Source organism: Urtica dioica, chromosome 9, assembly GCF_054948205.1.
Source record: "Urtica dioica subsp. dioica isolate 48M chromosome 9, U.dioica_male_clone48M_v1_H2, whole genome shotgun sequence".
Taxonomy (NCBI): domain Eukaryota; kingdom Viridiplantae; phylum Streptophyta; class Magnoliopsida; order Rosales; family Urticaceae; genus Urtica; species Urtica dioica.
The window spans coordinates 11,858,732-11,882,714 of record NC_142764.1 but is presented as its reverse complement, the minus strand read 5'-3'; the positions used below and the strand labels follow the sequence as shown (position 1 = coordinate 11,882,714).

At 34.1% G+C, this 23,983-nt stretch overlaps 1 protein-coding gene across 5 annotated transcripts; it reads right to left on the bottom strand.

Annotated features, from left to right (window-relative positions):
- Nucleotides 1-3,893: 3,893 nt before the first annotated feature.
- LOC149384953 (uncharacterized) lies at nucleotides 3,894-7,849 on the bottom strand. Of its 5 annotated transcripts, XM_089626764.1 has the most exons (6): nucleotides 7,538-7,849; nucleotides 7,145-7,224; nucleotides 6,850-6,932; nucleotides 6,162-6,325; nucleotides 5,391-5,896; nucleotides 3,894-4,334 (listed from the first exon to the last, which is right to left on the bottom strand). In XM_089626764.1, exons 1-4 carry the CDS (start codon nucleotides 7,615-7,617, stop codon nucleotides 6,221-6,223), a joined length of 348 nt encoding a protein of 115 aa, XP_089482890.1. In that variant the 5' UTR covers nucleotides 7,618-7,849; the 3' UTR covers nucleotides 3,894-4,334; nucleotides 5,391-5,896; nucleotides 6,162-6,220. The 5 variants fall into 5 exon arrangements, 2 of the variants coding, with proteins under 2 accessions (XP_089482890.1, XP_089482889.1); XR_016301392.1 differs by having other exon boundaries at nucleotides 3,894-5,896; nucleotides 7,145-7,455; XR_016301393.1 differs by having other exon boundaries at nucleotides 3,894-5,896; nucleotides 7,145-7,443.
- Nucleotides 7,850-23,983: the final 16,134 nt, after the last annotated feature.

Genomic DNA, 23,983 nt, shown 5'->3' with positions numbered 1-23,983 from the left:
CAGAATGTCGCTTGGCACAGACCTAGACAGAGGGGTCACATCTAGAGTATCAGTTCCTGAGCCGAAAGATGTCGCGGCAGATGGCCTGACAATGTCACAAGCATGTTTCCCTTCAAACAACTTGTGACTGAAGGTGACCTTTCCCAAAACTACCTTAACAACATCATAATCATGCACAATGTCCTTCTTTTGAGAAATAAAGATCCCATTAATCACAGAAGGACACCCACTAGGAAGCTTCACAACATAAGACTCGGTATGCTTTACCATATGATCTGTGACGACCCGGCTTTCCGAACCGTTTTACTTTACTTACTTATTTTACTTATCTAATTTATGCATTAAAAAAACGAGGATTTTTTTTTCTTCTATCATGTAATACTCTTAGAAAACCGTAATCTAGAAATTCGCGAATTATATATATATATATATATATATATATATTAAAACAAATATTATCAAATACTAAGTACAATAAAATCATACTAACCCTTATCAAAATAGTTTGATTGAAAATATAACAAGTAAATGAATAAAAACTAAATCTTTAAACTTTGATCATGGTAAAGCTTCGACCTTGAAAATATTTTGACTTTTACTTTAAAACCGGTATTTTAGTAGTAACCTAATAGAAATTAAGTTATAATAAATTTGGTAATCCAGCTACGGATAAAGCAATACAAAACTATAACATACTACTTAATCTACATAAAAACTTTATTTTAGAAATTATAATAAATATAATTTATTTATTGTGTAGGGGAAGTCTTTCTTACGTATTGGCAACCATAAACCAACCCCCTTGCTATCGATGCCTCTGCTCCGTACTCATCACTTAGCAGTAAGTTGTTTACCTACAACACATACGTAACATATTCGTGGAAATGAGCTATCGCTCAAGGAGTAATACAATGCATGAACCGGTTATTAGTATCTTCGTTCTAATAGGTGATATGGTCTTTCTTAATATAAATCTTATCATATTTTATATCGGGGCTCCCTAGAGTAGTCGTACCAATTTCAGTGTACACTTTGGAAACCAAGATATGAGGTTGAAAAGTCTCATACTCCGCTCCATCTTATAAACTTATAACATATGAGAAATTTCCCCATTTTGGCCCGTACGACTCTCTTACTTATCTTTTCACACTATTATTTAAGTGACATGCAATATGAGATGTAATATAAATAAACATTACACATAACATCATACGTGACATGATTATAAACTAAATAAAATAACATGACATAGCTTACCAATGCGTATGAAACATAACATAGCTCAACATTAACTAGCATCTCATGTATCATACATAAATTTAGTTAGCATAAAGACATGCACAACATCAACATACATAATGTCATATAAATTTAAAAACATGACGTTAATACTCCATTATCATCACTTATCATATCATAGCACAACATAGACTAAAATTCATAAACGTAGATATGTAATCATCGCATAGTATATAACAACTCATAAATCACATCATCATACTTAAACATATCACACCATGTATCAAGTAACTTATGACTATAAAAAAAACTTAAATCATCATAATTTTATTTAAAATTAATATGTGACGTAGTAAAATTATTCTCACCTAGAGACCGAAATTAGGATATTCGATCGTGAACGGCTAAAATGCTCTACTCGGTTAAAAACCTAATAGAAATGATTAACACTTAAGATATCACATAATGCTCACTAAAAAAAATCTATTCTGGAAACATAAAAGGTTTTTGGAAAAATTCATACTCCATCGCTAAGTGAAATTACTAAAATACCCTTAGCTATAGAATCTCGAAAACATAAAACTGTTGAGATAAATTATGTGAAAATTCAAAAAAAATATAAAATAATAATTTAAATGTTTTCTTCTCAAGTGGAAAGACCAAAACATGTTTTAAAATATTAAAAACGGTTTAAAAGCCATGATGAGCAAATGACTAGTTCTATAAAAACTGGACAGATCTGCGCATATGTCGAAAAAGCACTCAAACACTAATTTATTTAATCTACAAGCCACCAAATTTTGATCATATAACAATAACACATAAAATAATCGTGCATAAAAATTTCAGTCAAAAATACCTTTTTTTAGCTATTTGTAAAAAATGAATTACCAAGCTGTTTCAAAACAAGATACAATGTTTGCGCACTGATCGTAAAATATTTTTAGAATAAAACCCGTTCATCTAAAAATCATAAAATTTTAAGCTCGTCTAAAAAAAGCATTAAAATATTCTTGTATAAAAATATTAGATTAAAATAATATTTGTAGCTAATTCAAACGAGACGTTTTCTTACTACCTTAGGGGTGCTGAAAAATTTGCTGGAAAAATAATCTTAAAGCCGTCAAAGAATATTCAAGATGAAAACTATTTTTGGTGATTAAAGAGTTTGTCTCGGTGATGAACAAAAGAGAAGAAAACTTATAAAAAAAAAAGATGAAAGTGATAGAGGGGTTGTGTAGGGTGAGGAGAGATTGAAAGAGATGTGAGAAAAATAAACTCGTGTAACAGAAAAATAGGTTTTCACAAAGTACAATACAGACTCTAACATTAATGCACATAAATTCTATACATAAATTTCATACGTTAAAAAAAGTAATTATCTATTACTTTCCTTCTTTCTAATTGTCTAAACGTATTACTGATATAAAAAAAGAATTGTATTCATATATATATATATATATATATATATATATATATATATATATATATATATATATATATATATATATATATATATATATATATACTAGTCTGAAACACGTGCTTCGCACGTGGTATTTGTAGTTGTAATCAGTAAATAATTAAAATATGTATAATTTAATTTATCAAGTTTTTCTTCAAAGCATGAAGTTATAAATGAATATTAAGATATCAAATATTTCAACCACACATAATACTTAGACAGTTTAATTTTTGAGAGACTCTCATAATAATTGCAAACATTTCAAGGAAATCTATAGTCAATGACATACTTTAAAAAAATTGACATAATTAAATAAAAAGCATAAAGTTCCTTATTTTTCTGCCAGCATTCTCTGACCTTTGTCACAATCAAATCGAAGGGATGTGGATCACATTACGATAAAATTGTTATCCCTTGATTTTTTTTAGAAAATTTAAACGGCAGAAATGGGAAGGTCACAAGCAGGAGAAGAGTTGCTCTTTATAGTACATGAATGCTATCAAATAATAGGTTCATTTTCATCGTTCTAAGATAAGATAATGACGTGTCACATTACGATAAATCCTGAGAATCCAAGGATGTATTATATGGAGAAAAATAACAAGCATTAGATTTGGATGTGGTTAATAAGGCTTATTAGAATGTACAATTTAAATTAATAAAGATCATTTGGCTAATATAAGTTACTGTGTTGTGGAACAAAAAATTCAAATCAAACAGAAAAATAATTGTGGAGACTTTGTAAATTAGATTATTTCAACAAAAAATAGAAGACATACATTCATTTTATTTTTATTAGACATTGTTCTTGAGAAATATTATTTAAATATATGCGCATCGGCAAACAAAGAAGAAAAAAAATTATTTAGAGCTAATTATACTGAATAATACAGATAGATTAAAATAGCCAAAAGTTAGACTTCACGGTAGATATTATTTTTCTCTTGATTTTTATCTTCGGAGACCATATTTGTGGGCATTTTGAATCAATATTGTTGAAAATATTGTTGAGCGCAAGTTGGAAAAGTTGAATATGCAAATATATATATATATATATATATATATATATATATATATATATATATATGTATATATATATAAATTATACATGTTGTCTCATTCATTATTAGCTCGTCAATTGAATCCATTCATTCACACGAGTGAGAGGTAAATGAGCGTCGTTGGTTCAGTTCATCCTTCGTTGAGCTTTACTCAAGCCTCGGTTCTACACTAAAGTATACTTAAAAGGATCATACCATCTAAAAAAATAATATATTCTATAATTTTTCCTAGTACGAGTCCAAACAAGAACATAATGAACATTGTTTCCATTAGATGAATCTTCATGAACCCATAAGCGACAACTCTGCAATTGGTATCATCATTGATTGTATCTACAACATAAGATGAAGAAATATAGCAAGAAAAAGAAGGGAACTCAAGGGTAAGCTAAATAGTTTGTTAAGGGCACTCTAGCAGCAATATGGCAAGCCAAGTTTTAATAATAAAATACATATATAAAAGAATTTGTAATATTATATACTCTGAAAAAATATAAGTAAAAAATTAGTACCATTTTGAGAATTTGTAGAAAGACTCGATGGGAAATCTCTTAAGTTGCCAATGAGGGCTGCAGAAGTTAAACAGAAGCAAGAACAAAAAAAAAAAACGAATTAAAAAACCGTACGGAAAATACGTTTGGTCTTTTTTTCATGGGAAAATAACACATTTATACCCTGTGTTTTAGTAAAATGTCGAGTTTAACCTTTGGTTTTCAAAAATGTCGAGTTCATACCCTCTGTTTAACTAAAATGACGAAATTATACCCTCTGTTTAACTAAAATGACGAAATTATACCTGAAATAGGTATTACAGTGTCACGAATATTCTTTTTATTGACTTTTCATTGACGTTGACTATAATATTTATATATAAACACCAATTATCTTTATTCATTCGCGCCGTATATGTAATTTATTTAAAAACTAAAAAATAAACAATAGTCTCTTAATCGTGAAGAACAGAAAGAGGCAAATGGGTAAACATCGATAGTTGATAGTCATCAAAATCGCATATTCGAACAGAGAATCCAGGATTTAGAGTTACAATTCGAACACAGAATGAAGTCATTTCTTAGGAGGTATGAGTTTTATTATTTAATTTCAATTTAAGGCTATTTTTATTTCAAAATTGAGAATTTGGAAGTTAGGGCACTGATTTAGATTTGATTTGGTTTTTCTTATATAAGAGTTAATATCAATGAAAGGGAGATTTGTGACGCTGTTATTCATTTCAGGGTATAATTTCGTCATTTTAGTTAAACAGAGGGTATAATTTCGTCATTTTAGTTAAACAGAGGGTATGAACTCGACATTTTTGAAAACCGAGGGTTAAACTCGACATTTCACTAAAACACAGGGTATAAATGTGTTATTTTCCCTTTTTCATTCAACAGCCAAAGCTGTTTTTTCCGCAGCTTCTTTCTAAATCTAATGCACACCCTATGGTAAACGAAGTCAAGGAACGAGAATCAATTATTTCCGGGAGAGCACATGTATTAGCAATTGCAGTACGACATTCACAAGATCCAAAAGAGACGGAACGGTAATCATGTCATGTCTGAGCATGCGACAAAATTGCCATCAAATATAAGATATGAAGGATATTTGATCAGAAAAGAGCTTACCTTAGAATTGTAGCGAGATGTCGATCGCAGAAGTGGGAAGGAGAGTACAATTTTTGTGCGTTTGAGCAACCCCCAAATTTTTTGTCTCAATGCCACTGCCACGTTGGACGAATTGAGAGCCGAGGTTTCCATGAAGAACAAACCATGTGTCGTCAACGCTTTGCCTTTGGCCGCTAAACCAACAAATGTAATCGACGAACCACTTCTTAAGGTTATAAATTTGAGAATAAACTTAATCTAGATCACAAGCTTATATTAAAAAAAAAAAAACTCTAAAAATAGGATAGCGAAAGAAACATATACCAAATGATGACCGAGCCATAGAAAATTTCAATAGATATGACTCAGTATCAGCAACAAATATTCACAATAATCACAAAAACATTCAGCTTCACAATTAATAGAATGAACTGAAAATATAGATAAATGGAACTAATGAAGATAAGCGTGATCTTGAACAAGTACTCCTCTTGTTCTGACTCGTCTTCTCCTCCTCCTCGCCCCATCTGCGTTTCAATACGTAACGTTCAAAGTTGAAACAAATTATTCAAACTCAGAGTCAGAACTCCCAAATAAAAAGGCTAAAATTCAAAAAATAATAATTAGATTATATACTATATACAAAACGTTGGGATTATCCGACACATTCCGAGGCAAAAATGTGATTGAAGAAGATGAGAGTTCAATTTATTGAGCACAACAAAAAATGAAAAGAGAAAAAAACCAAATATACACATATACATACATACACAGATAAAAAGTGTGACTTGCCTTAAGAAATTACAGAGAAATAGATGAGCTAAATCTTGGTCTCGCGGATGGCTTCATCTTCACTGCGGAGCCGGAAAGACTGATCGACTGCTCAGAAGTGGTTCGCGGCAGAAATTTCCAAGTCCCAAACTTTGGACCACACAACGGATATTGTGGTCATATTGCTAAAAAAATAACCAAATTTCAATCAGGCCGAATAGAAAACCTTGAAAAAAAAAAGACCAGTTACCTAATATGATTGGAAACCATGTTTGAGAAATGAAATTATGATCAAAATCAGTCACATCATATCAATTTTGTAAAAAAAAAAAAAACAATAACCAGGGCAACAAAAAAATACTGGAATTAAATTAATCCCAATGTATAAATAAAGAAATATCATAATCTAAACTTGTGGTAAATAAAAGGCAATATAACAGTAGCAAAACATATTTGTAAATTTACTCATCTCAGTGCAACTCTAAATGGTTATGTCTCGAAAAAGGAAGGGAAATGAGGGGTTATTTTGTGGTTTAAGTTGTTTACAAGGATGGACTTTGATATGTTTCATAGCGTGAAGAATAATCAAAACCCAAACTGCCTGAAGCAATAGTCCCAACCAAATAATCATACAGCATAACCAAAAAAATTAAGAAGTTCGTTCAGGAAATTCACCAAATAGGTGACAGTCATAAAAAAAAACTATTACCTTCATGTCGCTGTGGCACATGTTGATCCTCTCTATGTTCATCCGCTGACGCGTCCAGCTCCTCAAACCCGCTCGTCGTTGGACTGATCGTGCACACCCGCCAACATATAAAAAGAACAAAAGAAAATATGGCTTAAGGAAAAAAAAAATTACACAAATAAGAGGATTTTCTCTGAGAGGACTTTCTTCAAATACCTACCAGCCAATTGATTAGGTCGCCTGTCTTATTAAAAAAAAAACCTAACTTTTTCTAAGCGAAGCTGGAAATTATAGAGAGAAAAAAGATGAGGCATACCTCGGCGAACTTGGACGGTGGCGTACGCGGTTGGCGGGCTCGAATTGTTTACTCGAACTCCCTCCCAAATCACAATTTTTCTTACCCAAACAAAATTGAAAGGAAACCTTTTTTTAAACGAATTCCATCAATAAACAACAAACCCTATAATTATAATGAATCCCTAATCTCAGATGCAAACTTCAAAATTTAGGGACGAGCGACGTGGTCTTGACGATCCGAGAGGCTATGCCGATGAAGAGCTCACCGATGGCGACGGTGAACGATTTTAAAAGATATGCAAGATGCGATCTGAAAACCTAAATGTAAGCCTAAATGCTTTTATTTTCAAATTGAATGACCACACTAAATTTGTTTTATATACTCAAATTGAAGCGGAGAGGAGTTACATACTCGGCTACGAGAGATGATCGGAGAGACGGGAGTGGACAGAAGCATCGATTCCCTTCGCGTTTTAGAGCTGCCATGGCCATTTTCACTTCAGATCTGGTCGCACAATTAGGGCTCGGAGATGTTTGCGTTGTCTTTTTATTTTACTTTCTTTACCTTCTTCTATTTTCATTTGAAAGATAGTAAGAGACTCAGGGGAAAAACGGAAGACAGAGAGAGAGGAAGATGAGGAGCGGCGAAGAAGAAGGAAGGTAGTAAGAGAGAATAAAAACGGAAGAGACTCAGGGGAAAAAAACGGAAGAGAGAGAGAGGAAGATGAGGAGCGGTGAAGAAGAAGGAATGTAGTAAGAGAGAATAAAAACGGAAGAGAGAGAGGAAGATATGACGTGTCGAATTATGATTGGGTTAAAATAAAATGAATAGTCTATGAACAGTAAACTTATCATTCTGACTTATTATATATATATACATATTTACGTTTATTAATTAATTACATCTACGTGTAAATATTTGCATATATATATATATATATATATATATATATATATATATATATATATATATATATATGGATGTATACATGTAGTACACGTGATGAGATTTACTCATTTTCTTATATATATATATATATATATATATATATATATATATATATATATATATATATTTCCTTATTTATATGTGTGTATATATATTTTCAGGCAAAACCGAACTGGTGGGTAAGTTTTTAAAATTTCAATCCCATTTAAAAGATTGAGAAAATTAAACAATTGCAATTATGCATATATCTATATATGTATATATATACAACTTACTATAATAAGAAGAGTTAAAACAAACATATTTTTATTTGCTCTCTTAAAATATTCATTAAATGACTAAAAAATACTACAAGAATACAACAACCAACTATTAAAAAAAATTAAATGACAAAAAAATTATTTTAGAATTATCTTATCTAGTATTGAAGGAAGGTAATTGTCATAACTTGAAAATAAACGATACATGCGTAGCACATAACAAATAATTAAAATTTGTAAAATTACATCACGAAATTTCTAATTCTTTTATGGTTATGTTTCGGGATTTCACAATCTCCCCTACTTATAGAATACTCGTCTCGAAAATTAGCATAAAAGTTGAGAAGAACTGTAAGATCTCTTACTTGGACACACTATTTCTCTCTAAAAGCTCGGGATATTGAGTTCTCGTGTTTTTTTCTCATTCCCAAGACAACATCAAAATTTATCGTCTCCAAGATGATCAAAATCCTTAACCCCTGATCATTAATTATTATATGTACTCCTTTTAAACAGTATTATGATAATAAAACATCACACGATGGTAAGGCCGTCTTGAAATTTTCCATGTTTTCTCTACATTTCCCCCTAATTTCATAGTCAACTCTATAAAAAAAAGTGTGTGGCATCAGAGTCAAATAATACAAAAACGTCAAATTGACCTAAATAAAGTTGCTGCTACCACATCCGAAGAGATGGATAGAGCATCAGTGTTAGTGTTGTTGTCAATGGTGCCCACAAGAAGAGTTGTAATCTTTATATTGTACATTTGATGTAATAAAGTCTCACGAAGACTCTTTCTTGTAATTGCTTATTCATTAATAAAAAGTTGAAACGTTCATTCATTCTTCTGTGTCTGTTTGAAGCTTTACGATAAAACATTAGTCATTAGTCCATAAACAAACTAAACAACTTATGAAGAGACAAATGTAGATTTGCATGAACAAACTCTTCGTAGTTTGCTTAAAACGATATATACGCAATCTAAGGGTCAAAGGACTATTGACCTCAGTATGATTGTTAGGAGAATCTATGATGTCTGGTTATGAGGCATTGAGAGTTGGAGACTCTATAGTTCTTCTAGGTATCTTCCGAAAGTACTGAATTGACCGGTGCACTTCTAGAGACAAAATAAGAACAAACCATTTAACCTCTTATGTCTCGAAGTCACTACGTATGAATTGCATCGTGCTTACCTTAATCCTGAAATGAGACATGTCATTTCACACCTTAGTATTCTCATTTGAGAAAGTCAGAGCTCGGACTCACCATGTGATTCCGAACAGGGCCTATTGGTGAAGTACTAAGTTGTGAGAATGTCATGAGTAACTTTGTGAAGTTCTCATAGATATGGAATTCATGTACAAGATTGCTGAAATGCAATGTATATCACCTCATGCTTTGTTCCATGGAGTGTGAATAAATGAACTGGCCAGTGTCCAAATTGAGTCTTGACTCTTTTGGATGAAACAATGTGACTTGTTAGCTCCTCGTCAATACATTGTTTCTAACTTATTCACAAGCGACAAAGAAGTTGAGGAAATAACAGCTAGAAGGGTAAAATGGTAATTTCGTAAATCCCGACTAGCTGATGATATTCATGAAGGGTAAACACTGATAATATTATGTGGATCCGCTCATTACAATTAGGTTGAATTCTTGAGTAGAAAATAAATTCACTTGAACCGAGAGATTTTCGGTGTCAACTCTTTAGTGAAGTCAGTTGACATTAAGCTAAACTTGGAAAAGGTTTGTGAACTTTTGAGTCCAAGTATTTTAGCTCAAGCTTTGTTCATTTGGATCCATGAGGTCACTGTCACGAATCACATCGATTAGGAATAGTTAAACTGGAAGCTAAGTCAAAACAAGAACGAAAATTGTCAAAAGGGTATTTTTGTCTTTTGAGACATAGGATGAAATGAATGTCAATAAATTTTTTGACAAGGTCATTTGATGACTTGATATCACTCGGCCAAGTTAGTTCAATTGGGCCTTGTGGATTAATTTCATTTCATAAGAATTTTATTGAAAATTATTAATGGGCCTTTTTCATGTTGTCATGAACAAATGAAGAAGCTTCTAGAAGCTCCTTCTAGAATGATGTTGGACGCCCATAATACCCAAAGAAAGAGAGAATATTTTGTGCAAAAATGTATCATGATACTTGTCAAAAGAAAAAGAGGAAACAAATTTCCCACACATACATAGGGAATTTCGGCCACATGGGTCAAGGGAGAAGCAAGCAAAAGAGGAAACAAATCCAAGGACTTACTTGGTAAGTCTTGGCCGTGCACCTCTATGAAGGAAAAGGGAAATTGGCTCATGAATATGTGATATTCTATAGAAGAGGAAACTGTTGTCAATGGTGCCTACAAGAAGAGTCGTAATCCTTATATTGTACATTTGATGTAATGAAGTCTCATGAAGACTCTTGCTTGTAATTGCTTATTCATTAATAAAAAGTTGAAACGTTCATTCATTCTTCCGTGTCTGTTTGAAGCTTTATGATAAAACTTTAGTCTCTAGTCCATAAACAAACTAAACAACTTATGAAGAGACAAATGTAGATTTGCATGAACAAACTCTTCGTAGTTTGCTTAAAACGATATATTCGCAATCTAAGGGTTAAAGGACTATTGACCTCAGTACAATTGTTAGGAGAATCTATGATATCTGGTTATGGGGCATTGAGAGTTGGAGACTCTATAGTTCTTCTAGGTATCTTCCGAAGGTACTGAATTGACCAGTGCACTTCTAGAGACAAGATAAGAACAAACCATTTAACCTCTTATGTCTCGAAGTCACTACGTATGAATTGCATCGTGCTTACCTTAATCCTGAAATGAGACATGTCATTTCACACCTTAGTATTCTCATTTGAGAAAGTCAGAGCTCGGACTCACTATGTGATTCCGAACAAGGCCTATTGGTGAAGTACTAAGTTGTGAGAATGTCATGAGTAACTTTGTGAAGTTCTCATAGATATGGAATTCATGTACAAGATTGCTGAAATGCAATGTATATCACCTCATGCTTTATTCCTTGGAGTGTGAGTAAATGAACTGGCCAGTGTCCAAATTGAGTTCTGACTCTTTTGGATGAAACAATGTGACTTGTTAGCTCCTCGTCAATACATTGTTTCTAACTTATTCACAAGCGACAAAGGAGTTGAGGAAATAACAGCTAGAAGGGTAAAATGGTAATTTTGTAAATCCCGACTAGCTGATGATATTCATGAAGGGTAAAGACTGATAATATTCTGTGGATCCACTCATTACAATTAGGTTGAATTCTTGAGTAGAAAATAAATTCATTTGAACCGAGAGATTTTCAGTGTCAACTCTTTAGTGGAGTCAGTTGACATTAAGCTAAACTTGGAAAAGGTTTGTGAACTTTTGAGCCAAGTATTTTAGCTCAAGCTTTGTTCATTTGGATCCATGAGGTCACTGTCATGAATCACATCGAATAGAAATAGTTAAACTGGAAGCTAAGTCAAAACAAGAACGAAAATTGTCAAAATGTTATTTTTGTCTTTTGAGACATAGGATGAAATGAATGTCAATAAATTTTTTGACAAGTTCATTTGATGACTTAATGTCACTCGGCCATATTAAAATAATTGGGCCTTGTGAATTAATTTCATTTCATAAGAATTTTATTGAAAATTCTTAATGGGCATTTTTCATGTTGTCATGAACAAGTGGAAAAGCTTCTAGAAGGCCTTTCTTGAATGAGATAGGCGCCCAACATACCCAAGAGAAAGAGAAAATATTTTGTGCATAAATGTATGAAGATACTTGTCAAAAGAAAAAGAGGAAACAAATTTCCCCTAAGAGGAAATGAAGTAGGCGCCCAAGAGAGATACAAAAGGCAAGGCATGGAACAAAATAGGAAACAAATCCAAGGCTTAATGAACCCTACCTTGGCCGAGTATGTCATAGAGGAAAAGAGAAAATTGGCTCATGAATATGTGATATTCTATAGAAGAGGAAACTACCTTATTGAAGGTAAGACCTCTCCTATAAATAGGAGCCTCATTCTTCTCATTTTTCTCATTCCACATAAGTTAGAGATTTGAGAGACTCTCTCTCTAGACATTGTGGCCGCCCCTCTCCTCTCTCTCTCTAGTCAATTTCATTTTATTGTTTTGGCACCTAGGTCCTCATTTGACCTAGAGTTTAGCTCTGCGACTTCAAGACTCGTTCTTAAGTCGTAGCGTTTAAAAGTGCCCACTCACTGATTCCTTTTATTTCGAGTGATTTAGTGATAGAAACTTTCGTGGTTGCTCGAGTTGCCGAGGAAAGAAAGAGAGACGTGCTGCGAGGGAGACGAGCGTTGCAACTTTCCAAAAGCTTCTCAAAGTTCAAGCTTCAAGAAAGGTTAGTAAACTTCTATGCTCATAATAGTTTTTATTTACATGTGCTTGCTCTTTATCTAGGTTAGTAAAAACCGTTTTACTTGAAAAAGAAAATTTTTAAAATTCCGCCGCTTAACGAAGCGTTAAACTTTTTCTTAAACCCTAGATCCATTCCAACAAATGGTATCAGAGCTATGGTCAAAGATTAGCATGTACATGTATCTAAAAATATGAGCTTGAAAATCGTTTTCGAAAGTTTACTAATTTTGTGACAAGTTAGAATTGTTTTCTTAGATTTTTTTTAATTTATTGCTCTTGCCTTAAAATTAAAAATCATGTTGATTTTCTATGAGTTTGGGATGTTATTAAAACACATTAGAATCAGTTCTAAAAGTTTTTAATTTTTTATATTGAAAAACGTGTTTTAAAGGTTTGAGAAATTTCGAGTAAATTTTGTGACTAGTTTTCTTGTCATACTAGTTTCTTTTATTTACTTGAATCGTTTTATGCATGTTGTTATTTATTTTATATCATGTTATTACCTTGCTAATAAAACACCAATAAAATCTTTAACAACATCCTAAAACGTTCCGTTACACTCGATTCTTTTTCGCACCTAAAAAGGACAAAGCTTTAATTATTTCTTTTTTTTTGAGCTGGAGTAAAACCCACAGTATAAGTAGCATAACTCTCTGCTCAGAAATCTAAATTTAATGATGCTTGAATAAAATTAAAGCTCTGTCTGTCCTCTGTCGAATGCCACCGGTTTCAGGTCAAAAGGAAATTGGAGCCCCCAGTTATGGCTATTTTACTCCGAGGTGCGCGGCTGTTCCGAAAGTCCAGTTTTTTTAGAATTCCGGATTTTCGGCCCCACTACCATGAGTTATAGAACTCTAATGAGAAAAATTTATTGAGAAAAAATGTTTTTCATAAGATTATAAACATGATGTGTAAGATTAAAATGTTTTGATTTTTGAAAGTTTAATTGAAATTGAATTTTTACAAAACTAGTTTGAATTTTGAAAAACCGTTTTCGCTTTCAAACTTGAAAAATATTTTGTCATCCAAATCAAATAAATTTTTAAAATGTTTTCAAAACTATATCTATATCACATATGTTCAAAATCTATATGCTCTTGAAAATTTGAGTGGGAGGTCTCCTTGTAGACAAGCCGAAAAATAAAAAGATGTGTAATCTCAAACTTTCAAGTGTTCGAGTGAGTTGAAGTTTACACTTCCCTCATGCACTTTCCCGAAATAGAAAATAGGAAAAGATCGAGCATGTACCTTGTGCCTTTATGCACTAACACTGGTCTGAACAAGATGATCTAGGATTCTCTTCTAGTTGTCCGCTCTGTCGCTCTCTAACTAGGAAATCCGTTTCCGAACTTACAAGAGTCGATGAACCAACTCCAAAAACTAAGTGGGAGGGTTATATTTGTTGTTTGTAATCCACGATCCCCAACACTAATGAAAGAAGCAATTAACGTGGGACTAAGAGCCGCTCTTGCGACCCTCTCTCAAATGGGAGTACTCCAAGGCGTTTTTGCTTCGATCATTGCTCAATGAGCTACGTCCGAGAGTGAGACGATGATGACAAGGCTTCCCCTTGGGGGATTGTTTTCCAAAGTTGATCTTTTGGACTAAGTGGTTGGTTGCACACTTAGGCTCAATCCCTAGTAATCCTCCCTTGAGGCTCTGCAAAAGGATGTGAGTGATCAAACCAATTTAAAAGGTGGCTATGACATCTTGGCTAAGCATTAATGATGTGTCATTTACTTATAAATGGAGATTTTTTGCGGCCTTCTCTTGAGGGAGTAAATTATCGTTTGGTTTATAACACCTTTGGATTTTATAAAGCCTTAAATAAAACTTAAATCCTAAACCAAAGACTAATCATAAACTTGTTTCAACTTATATAGGCAATATGTCTCTCAACCTTCTCTCGTTCATCCTTTCGTCGAACAAACTCGAAAACAAAAACTGCGTAGATTCGAAACATAACCTCGACATAATCCTTACCAAGCACAAATGGGTACTCACCACCCTTTGTCCTCCTCTGACGAATAATGATTCAACTCAAGAGGACAATGACGCCTTGGCGGCATGGCTCTGCTCCGATGAGATTGTGAGGTGCTATATCTTAGCATCAATGAACAATGTGTTGTAACAATAACATCGTGACATCGAGACTGCCGCCGACATGCTCATCAATCTCCATGAGATGTTTGGAGGGCAAAGGCGTCAAGCAAGGCAAAAAGCAGTCCGACAATTTATGAACTGTCGCATGAAGGCTAGGACTCCTATTGGAGACTTTATGATATTGATCATTAGTCATCTGAGTAAAATGGAAATCCTAGGATCTGAGATTGATGGGAAGAATGTCATAGATGTGATCTTAGAAACTCTCCCCGCATCTCTTGATACCTCCAAGATGAACTACTCCATTAACAAGCTAGAGTACACTGTTACCAAGCTTATGGAGGAACTTCACACTGCTGTAGGTCTCACTAAGAGAAAGAGGAATCAAGGAGAGGCACATGCTACTGAGCACAAAGCCTCCGCCTCTAGAACTGAGAAGGGACCTTACAAGGCCGATAAAAGGAACTGTCCCGCCTATCTCAAAGCAAAGGAACATAGTATTGTACTAGTTACCGAAGCATGCTTAGTAGCTGATAATGTATCAACGTGGATTCTTGACTCCGCTGCTACTAACCATATTTGTTGTTCCTTGAATGGTTTCAAGAAAACCAAAAGCTTAGAGGAAGGCCAGTTCTGTTTCAAATGGGGTGATGGGAACCTGGTGTCTGCGAAGGCTGTGGGATCCGTGACGCTGTCTTTTGAAGACCGCACTTTAAACTTGAATAATGTTTATTTTGTTCCTACCTTTGGGAAGAACTTAATATCCGTTGCTCGTCTTCTTGAGCAAGATTATTGTTTAAAGTTCATTAAGAATGGAATTCGTATTTCGTTTCCTGATAATTCTTTTGTCACTGATGCATGTATGAAGAATGCTCTTTTCTACATCTATCCCACTCAACCTTCTCTTTTAGACACCGAAATAGATAATGATCTAATTAGGGAGCCAAAGAGGATCAAACTTTATGAATCCTCCGATCTAACAAAATCAACATACCTATGGCACTTAAGACTTGGTCATCTCAGTCTAGATAGGCTTAAGAGATTTGTGAGGGACGGTCCACTCCAAGCCTCTGCAATAGGTTCACTACCTACTTGTGAATCCTGCATAGAAGGAAAAATGACTAAGCGACCTTTCTCCGATAAGGGTCGAAGAGCCACTGAGTTGCTGGAACTAGTACATTCTGATGTATGTGGTCCGCTCAGCCAACAGGCACGTGGAGGATACGAATACTTTGTTACCTTCACCGATGATTACTCACGATATGGTTTTGTCTATTTGCTCAAACACAAATCCGAGACCTTTAACGTATTTAAGGTCTTTAGGGCTTTAGTGGAAAAGCAAACTGGCAAAGTGATCAAAACCCTTCGATCTGATCTAGGTGGTGAGTATATGTCTGGAGAGTTCGATGACTTTCTTAAAGAAGAAGGTATCGCTTCTTAGCTTACCGCACCTGGCACACCTCAACAAAACGGAGTGTCAGAGAGAAGAAACCGAACTCTTATGGAGATGGTTAGATCAATGATGAGTTACTCATCATTCCTTCTTTCCTTTTGGGGATATGCCCTCGAAACAGCCGCTTATATTCTGAACCAAGTTCCGTCCAAGACGGTTCCTGGTACTCCTTATGAACGATGGATATCCAAACGGAAATTGACTCATGAATATGTGATATTCTATAGAAGAGAAAACTACCTTATTGAAGGTGAGACCTCTCCTATAAATAGGAGCCTCATTCCTCTCATTTCATTCATTCCACATAAGTTAAAGATTGAGAGACTCTCTCTCTAGACCTTGTGGCCGCCCCTCTCCTCTCTCTCTCTAGTCAATTTCATTTTATTGTTTTGGCACCTAGGTCGTCATTTGACCTAGAGTTTAGCTCTGCGACTTCAAGACTCGTTCTTAAGTCGTAGTGTTTAAAAGTGCCCACACACTAATTCCTTTTATTTCGAGTGATTTAGTGATAGAAACTTTCGTGGTTGCTCGAGTTGCCGAGGAAAGAAAGAGAGACGTGCTGCGAGGGAGACGAACGTTATCAACCTTCTGAAGGCTCATCAACGTTCAAGTTTCTAAAGAGGTTAGTAAATTTATTATGCTTATATTAGTTTTATTTACATGTGCTTGCACTTTGTCTAGGTTAGTAAAAACTGTTTTCCTTGAAAAATAAATTTTTTAAAATTCCGCCGCTTAACGAAGCGTTAAACTTTTTCTTAAACCCTAGATCAATTCCAACAAGTGTAGACGAAGATGTGAGCTTGTGGTGGTGATGGCATCTGGGTGGTTTGAGGTGCTTCTAATCGACCCACATCTTATTATTTGTGGCCAATCTAGTGCAGTTGACTTGTAGTTTTATCGTCCATTATGATTGTGCTGCTGATACTGTCCATTCATAGAAAAATTTAGCTTTGGACAATCTTTGAAAAAGTTACGAGATTGACCACACTCAAAGCATGACATGGTTCCCTTTGACCTTCTTCAGGGTGCCTCTTTCCACAAGTCGTGCATATTGGAAAGCTCGTCCTTCTGCTTTGACTTTGTTGTTGGCGTTACCATCACTTTCATGATGGCTCCATTTCTTCCCGTTACCATTATCGAGATATTGCACTCTACTGATTTGGTTGTTTTGAGGAGGCTGGTCCTGGGTTTGCTGGCTGGACTTCTTATTGTTGTCTAGTCCTCTACTTTGAGTTTTCTCTTCCTTATGTGCCTTGAAGTACAAGTCTCGCTTCTCCTTCACTTGAACCAAGTGGTATTCTGCACGCATGGCATGTTCGAGGAAATCTGCAACAGTGATGGGTGGCTGACTTCTACATCAATGGCTAAGGTCAATTCTCGTCGAAACATTTCCATCATCCTCTTACCTCTTTATGTCTCTATCGAAACCAAGTATTGGTTGAACTTAAACAACCTCAGTCACTGTCATCGTTCCATGTTTCTGCTGTCAAACTCCTCTTGTTGGGCATTCATCGCTCTCATATTGAAATACTTAAATTGAATTCTTCCACAAGGTCATTCCAAATCATAGCACGTACATCCCTCCTTGTTGCTATTATTTCCCCACAAATAACGCATGTCTTTCTTCATGACAAAGGAAGCATATATGACCTTATTATGCTCTATGATATTCATGAAGAAGAACATCTTCACCTCCGACATCCACTCGTCACCTATTAAAGGACTAGTCAATCCTTTAAATTCTTGGGCTTTCATTCTTCTGAACCTCTCGAATAGATAACTAGCAACGTTGACGTGTCCGAATGGAGGAGGAATTGCTTGCGACGATGCATGCATAGGTGCATGGCGGCCGCGGCGGTGGTCTTTCACCTTCTTCAACTTCCTTATTTCCTTGGTAAGTTGGTTCCTCAACTCATGTATATCATAATCTTGCAATTCGACAGAAAAGTTGGGACATGACACTAGAGCTCTGCCCTTAATACTAGATTTAGAAGTGCTAACTCCACTACAATCACAATACTAGTACTGAAATTCTTCATATATTACCTAAAAAAATCATGAATTTTAAATACGTAAGAAGATTTCCTTTGGAAAAACAAATGACCTAATCATAAACCTTTAAATTTTGATCATGGTAAAGCTTCGACCTTGATATTATTTTGACTTTTACTTTAGAACTGGTATTTTAGTAGTAATCTGATAGAAATTAAGTTATAATAAATTTGCTAATCAAGCTATGGATAAAGCAAGACAAAACTATAACATACTACTTAATATACATACAAACTTTATTTTAGAAATTATAATTAATATAATTTATTTAATGTGTAGCGGAAGTCTTTCTTACGTAATGGCAACCATAATCCAACCCCCTTGCTATCGATGCCTCTGCTCCATACTCATCACATAGCAGAAAGTTGTTTACCTACATCACATATGTAACATTTTCGTGGAAATGAGCTATCGCTCTGGGAGAACAATATAAAACTCACAAAACAATATGAGTAATACAATGCATGAACCGGTTATTAGTATTTTTGTTCTAATAGGCGACATAGTCTTTCTTAACATAAATCTTATCTTATTTTATATCGGGGCTCCCCTAGAGTAGTCGTACAAATTTCAGTGTACACTTTGAAAACCAAGATATGGGGTTGCAAAGTCTCATACTTCGCTTCATCTTATAAGCTTATAAAATATGAGAAATTTACCCATCATGGCCCGTAAGTCGGCTCGAGAAATTCTCCTTAAGACCTCCGTAGCTCGACGCGGTACGACTCTCGTACTTATCTTTTCACTTTATTATTTAAGTGACATGCAATATGACATGTAATATAAATAAACTTTACACATAACATCATACATGACATAATTATAAACTAAATAAAATAACATGACATAGCTTACCAATGCATATGAAACATAACATAGCTCAACATTAACTAGCATCTCATGTATCATACATAAATTTAGTTAGCATAAAGTCATGCACAACATCAACATACATACTATCATATAAATTAAAAAAAAAAACACGACGTTAATACTCCATTATCATCACTTGTCATATCATAGCACAACATAGGCTAAAATTCATAAACGTAGATATGTAATCATCGCATAATATATAACAACTCATAGGTCACATCATCATACTTAAGAATATCATACCATGTATCAAGTAACTTAGGACTATAAACATAACTTAACTCATCATAATTTTATTTAAAACTAATATGTGATGTAGTGAAATTGTTCTCGCCTGGAGACCGAAATTAGGATATTCGATCGTGAACGGCTAAAACGCTTTACTCGGTTAAAAACCTAATAGAAATAATTAACACTTAGGATAACAATTAATGCTCAGTAAAAAAAAATTATATTCTGGAAACATAAAAGGTTTCTGGAAAAATTCAGACCCCATCGCTAAGTGAAATTACTAAAATACTCTTAGTTATGGAATCTCGAGAACATAAAACTGTTGAGATAAATTATCTGTGAAAATTCTAGAAAATATAAAATAATAATTTAAATGTTTTCTTCTCAAGTGGAAAGATGGAAACAGGTTTTAAAATATTAAAAAAAAGTTTAAAAGCCATGATGAGCAAATGAATAGTTCTATAAAAACTGGACAGATCTGCGCATATGTCGGAAAAGTACTCAAACACATTAGTTATTTAATCTAGAAGCCACAAAATTTTTATCATATAACAATAACACATTAAATAATCTTGTATAAAAAGTTTAGTCTAAAATACCTTTTTTAGCTTCTTTTACAAAATGAATTACTACGCTGTTTCAAAACAAGATACAATGTTTGCGCACTGATCGTAAAATATATTTAGAATCAAACTCGTTCATCTACAAGTCATAAAATTTTAAGCACGTCACAAAAACACATTAAATATTATTGTATAAAAATATTAGATTAAAATAATATTTGTAGCTAATTCAAACGAGACGTTTTCTTACTGCCCATAAGTTGATAGGATCAAAACATGTTTAAATCAATATTTTTCATAAATAAAATATATATAACATTAACATGAACATCAAAGAGTGATAAATGAAATTATTCTCGGAAATAAAGTACCTTAGGTGTGCTGAAAAATTTGCTGGAAAAATAATCTTAAAGCCTTCAAAGAATATTCAAGATGAAACTATTTTTGGTGACTAAAGAGTTTGTCTCGGTGATGAACAAAAAAGAATAAAACTTATAAAAGAAAACGATGAAAGTGATAGAGAGGTTGTGTGGGGTGAGGAGAGATTGTATTAGACGTGAGAAAATAAACTCGTGTAACAGGAAAATAGGTTTTCACAAAGTAAAATGCAGGCTTTTAATATTAATGAACATAAATTCTATACATAAATTTCATACGTTAAAAAAAGTAAGTATCTATTACTTTCCTTCTTTCTAATTGTCTAAGCATACTACTGATTTAAAAAAAAAAAGAGTCGTATTCATATGTATATATATATATATATATATATATATATATATATATATATATATATTTACATATATATACCTATTTACGTTTATTAATTAATTACATCTACGTGTAAATATTTGCAAATATATATGTATATGGATGTATACATGTAGTACACGTGATAAGATTTACTCATTTTCTTATATATATATATATATATATATATATATATATATTCTTATATATGTGTGTGTATATATATTTTCAGGCAAAACCTAACTGGTGGGTTAAGTTTTTAAAATTTCAATCCCATTTAAAAGATTGAGAAAATTAAACAATTGCAATTATGCATATATCTATATACGTTTATATATACAACTTACTATAATAAGAAGAGTTAAAACAAACATACTTTTATTTTCTCTCTGAAAATATTCTTTAAATGACTAAAAAAAACTACAAAAATACAACACACAACTATTTAAAAAAATTATTTTAGAATTATCTTTTCTAGTATTGAAGGAAGGTAATTGTCATAACTTGAAAATAGACGATACATGCGTCGCACATAACAAATAATTAAAATTTGTAAAATTACATCACGAAATTTCTAATTCTTTGATGGTTATGTTTCGGGGTTTCACATGATCAAAGATGAATTCTCCAAAGTCAAAAGAGGAGCGAGTACCTATCTGGTAAAGGAGACCAGCGTGAGCAAGAGTGACACCAGAGCTATGAGGCGAAGGAGTCCAGTTGGCAATCTCAAACCTGTAGATGACTGAAGACTTGACACTCAAATAAACAGAGGGAAACAATCCCTTTTGGGGCCATTCCTTCTCTTCATCACCAGAGAGCTCATGCACAATTTCACTGATAGAAGGCAATCTATTGGTATTGATGATCTTTCCTCGCCCTAGAAAATCATTGATCACACCAGGAGAGAAGACAAAAGCCGTGACCTTTCACAAAAACTTTCATGAAATGGGACTATTTGGCTTGTTAAGTCGGCAAGTTCGCAAAAAATTCCTTCACTAAGTTGGGATAATATGGACCAATCCCAGTGACAGTGTTGAGCAATTGAGTGTCACTCAATAACTCAATGATCACATCAATCTTCTGAGCCTCCTCATACAGTTCCGTCTTAGGGAAGATCTTCCGATGAAACATATACTTCCACCTGGTCACATTAGCTTCACTGTGGAATGATACATTATCCAGAGGAGAAGATGACATATTCTTTGGAAGTTTCTTCCCAGCAATCGAATGCTTCCCAGATGTAGTGAGCTTTATAACACGCTATTCTTCTTCTTCCTCCCAGATGTCATCCAAGATCTCAGCAACATCTTCATCAACAATCTACTTTGCTGGTTTTTTCTTCATAAACTTCTGCTTGTTCAACCACATCTTTACCTTCTTCTTCTTCTTCTTCTTCTTCTTCTTCTTCTTCTTCTTCTCAAGAATCTTCTCTTTCCCTTTCTCATTGGTCTTCTTCTTTTTAGACAACAGAGACGACTGATCAACATCATCCTCAGAAACAGCTAACCTATTTTTGACAAGATATCTTACCCGAATTGAGCACGGGATAACACGCTTAGGAATGGCTTTGGTTAGGAAACTTACGGCCTGACCATTGACACCTTCCCCAGAAGTTATCCCCATGACCCGTAAACCATGTATGCTAGTCTTTCCTTGAGCTACATTCTTCGCAACAAATTTCTACTTGGGAGCTTTATTTTCAGGGACAGAGGTTCTATCATCGCTTCTTGTTTCCACCATTCTTAAAACACCATATACACATTGAGAGAAAAATGAAGAAGCACTATCGGAAGATGTCGCAACCACAATCTTCACAAAAAAATTGTAAAATTGGGAATTTTTAGCTGTGAAATTAAAAAAAAAACCTTCTCTCGCATAAGCTGACATGCAGTGATGCTCAAAACGACGACGTACAGAATTTGGGCCAAACATACAAACATGCCCTAACCAAAAGAGGAAACAACATCTTACTTCGACAATAGGGTCTAATGGGCCAATCAGAACACATGGCCCATGAGAAATGCACAATCAACAAAAAAGCACTGTCGTTTCATCAAGTGGGCCAACCAGAATATAGGGCCCATGAATAAAATAGAGACTCACACGTATAATCACTGCACAGACGGATGGACCAAATAGAAAAATGGGTCCATGAACACAACAGATTGAAGAATTTCAAACTAATTTGCATAAAGAGTTCTCATAAATATATCATAAATATATCATAAATTTGTTTCTATGCAGGAACATGCTAAAGACTTATCTTGTTTTCTTCCATGAGCTCACATATGAAATGGTGACGATTGTCAATGTGCTTAGTCCTACTATGCTGAACAAGATTCTTGGAAATATTGATGGCACTCACATTGTCTCAGTACAATATCATGACATACTCATCTGGCACATCCATAAGAGTTGAGCGCATCTATTTCCTGCAGCAATACATTCTGCCTTTGAAATACTTTTTTTTAATCTTTGATATTTTCAGTCCAATCAACATTATAATGCCCAACTAGAGTGGAGCTGGTATCAAAAGTATACAAGATTGTTAGGAATTCTTGCCCATGAGAGATAATAAATAAATGATTACTAAATAGAATAATGGTTTACTTTATTAGCATCATATGATTAGTGGGTTGAAGTCTGAATATCAGAATCAATAGCAACTATCATCCATAGCCTCCATGTTAAACGGAGTCACGTGCTGGGCACCTGAGTTCGGGCGGTGTTGCTAAAACATGGTCGATGACTGATACATGCATGGACAGCTGTATCTAAAGTCATATATGCGGAACACTAGTGAAGGTTGATCACGATGTGCGAGCATTCTACACTTGTGGTAAGTGTACAATCTAGACAGACTTTGGTTGTAAATGTGTCGTTTAAGTACTGTTATGACACACTAATTGAGATCGCTATGATGGTCACAGTGAGACTTGATCTAAATCCTGAAGTGATCATGGACACTAGATCATGTTACCGAAGTCTTTGACTCATTCGCTAAAAGGCTACTATCATGCTAATCACAACTTATGTCTTGCGAGTTTTCGGAGCATGATTCGAGTGGTAAGTGGTTGACAGATACGGAATTCAGCCTTCCTGAAAGAAGGTCAACGTTCACTCACCTAAGGGTTGATTCCAAAACTGATAGATTGCCGGCACTTCCGAAGTATGTACGTTCGGAAGAATCTTTCGCTGGGGAAGTAACAATGCTTAGTATATGTATCA

Bases quoted from the DNA above. Each gene is read 5' to 3' on its own strand.
- LOC149384953 (XM_089626763.1), bottom strand. From the start codon at position 7,617: ATGGCCATGGCAGCTCTAAAACGCGAAGGGAATCGATGCTTCTGTCCA. The intron at 6,933-7,144 runs GTATGCCTCATC...GTGCACGATCAG, and splicing joins CACCGTCCAAGTTCGCCGAG to TCCAACGACGAGCGGGTTTG. The intron at 6,326-6,849 runs GTAATAGTTTTT...TTATTTTTTTAG, and splicing joins TGTGCCACAGCGACATGAAG to CAATATGACCACAATATCCG.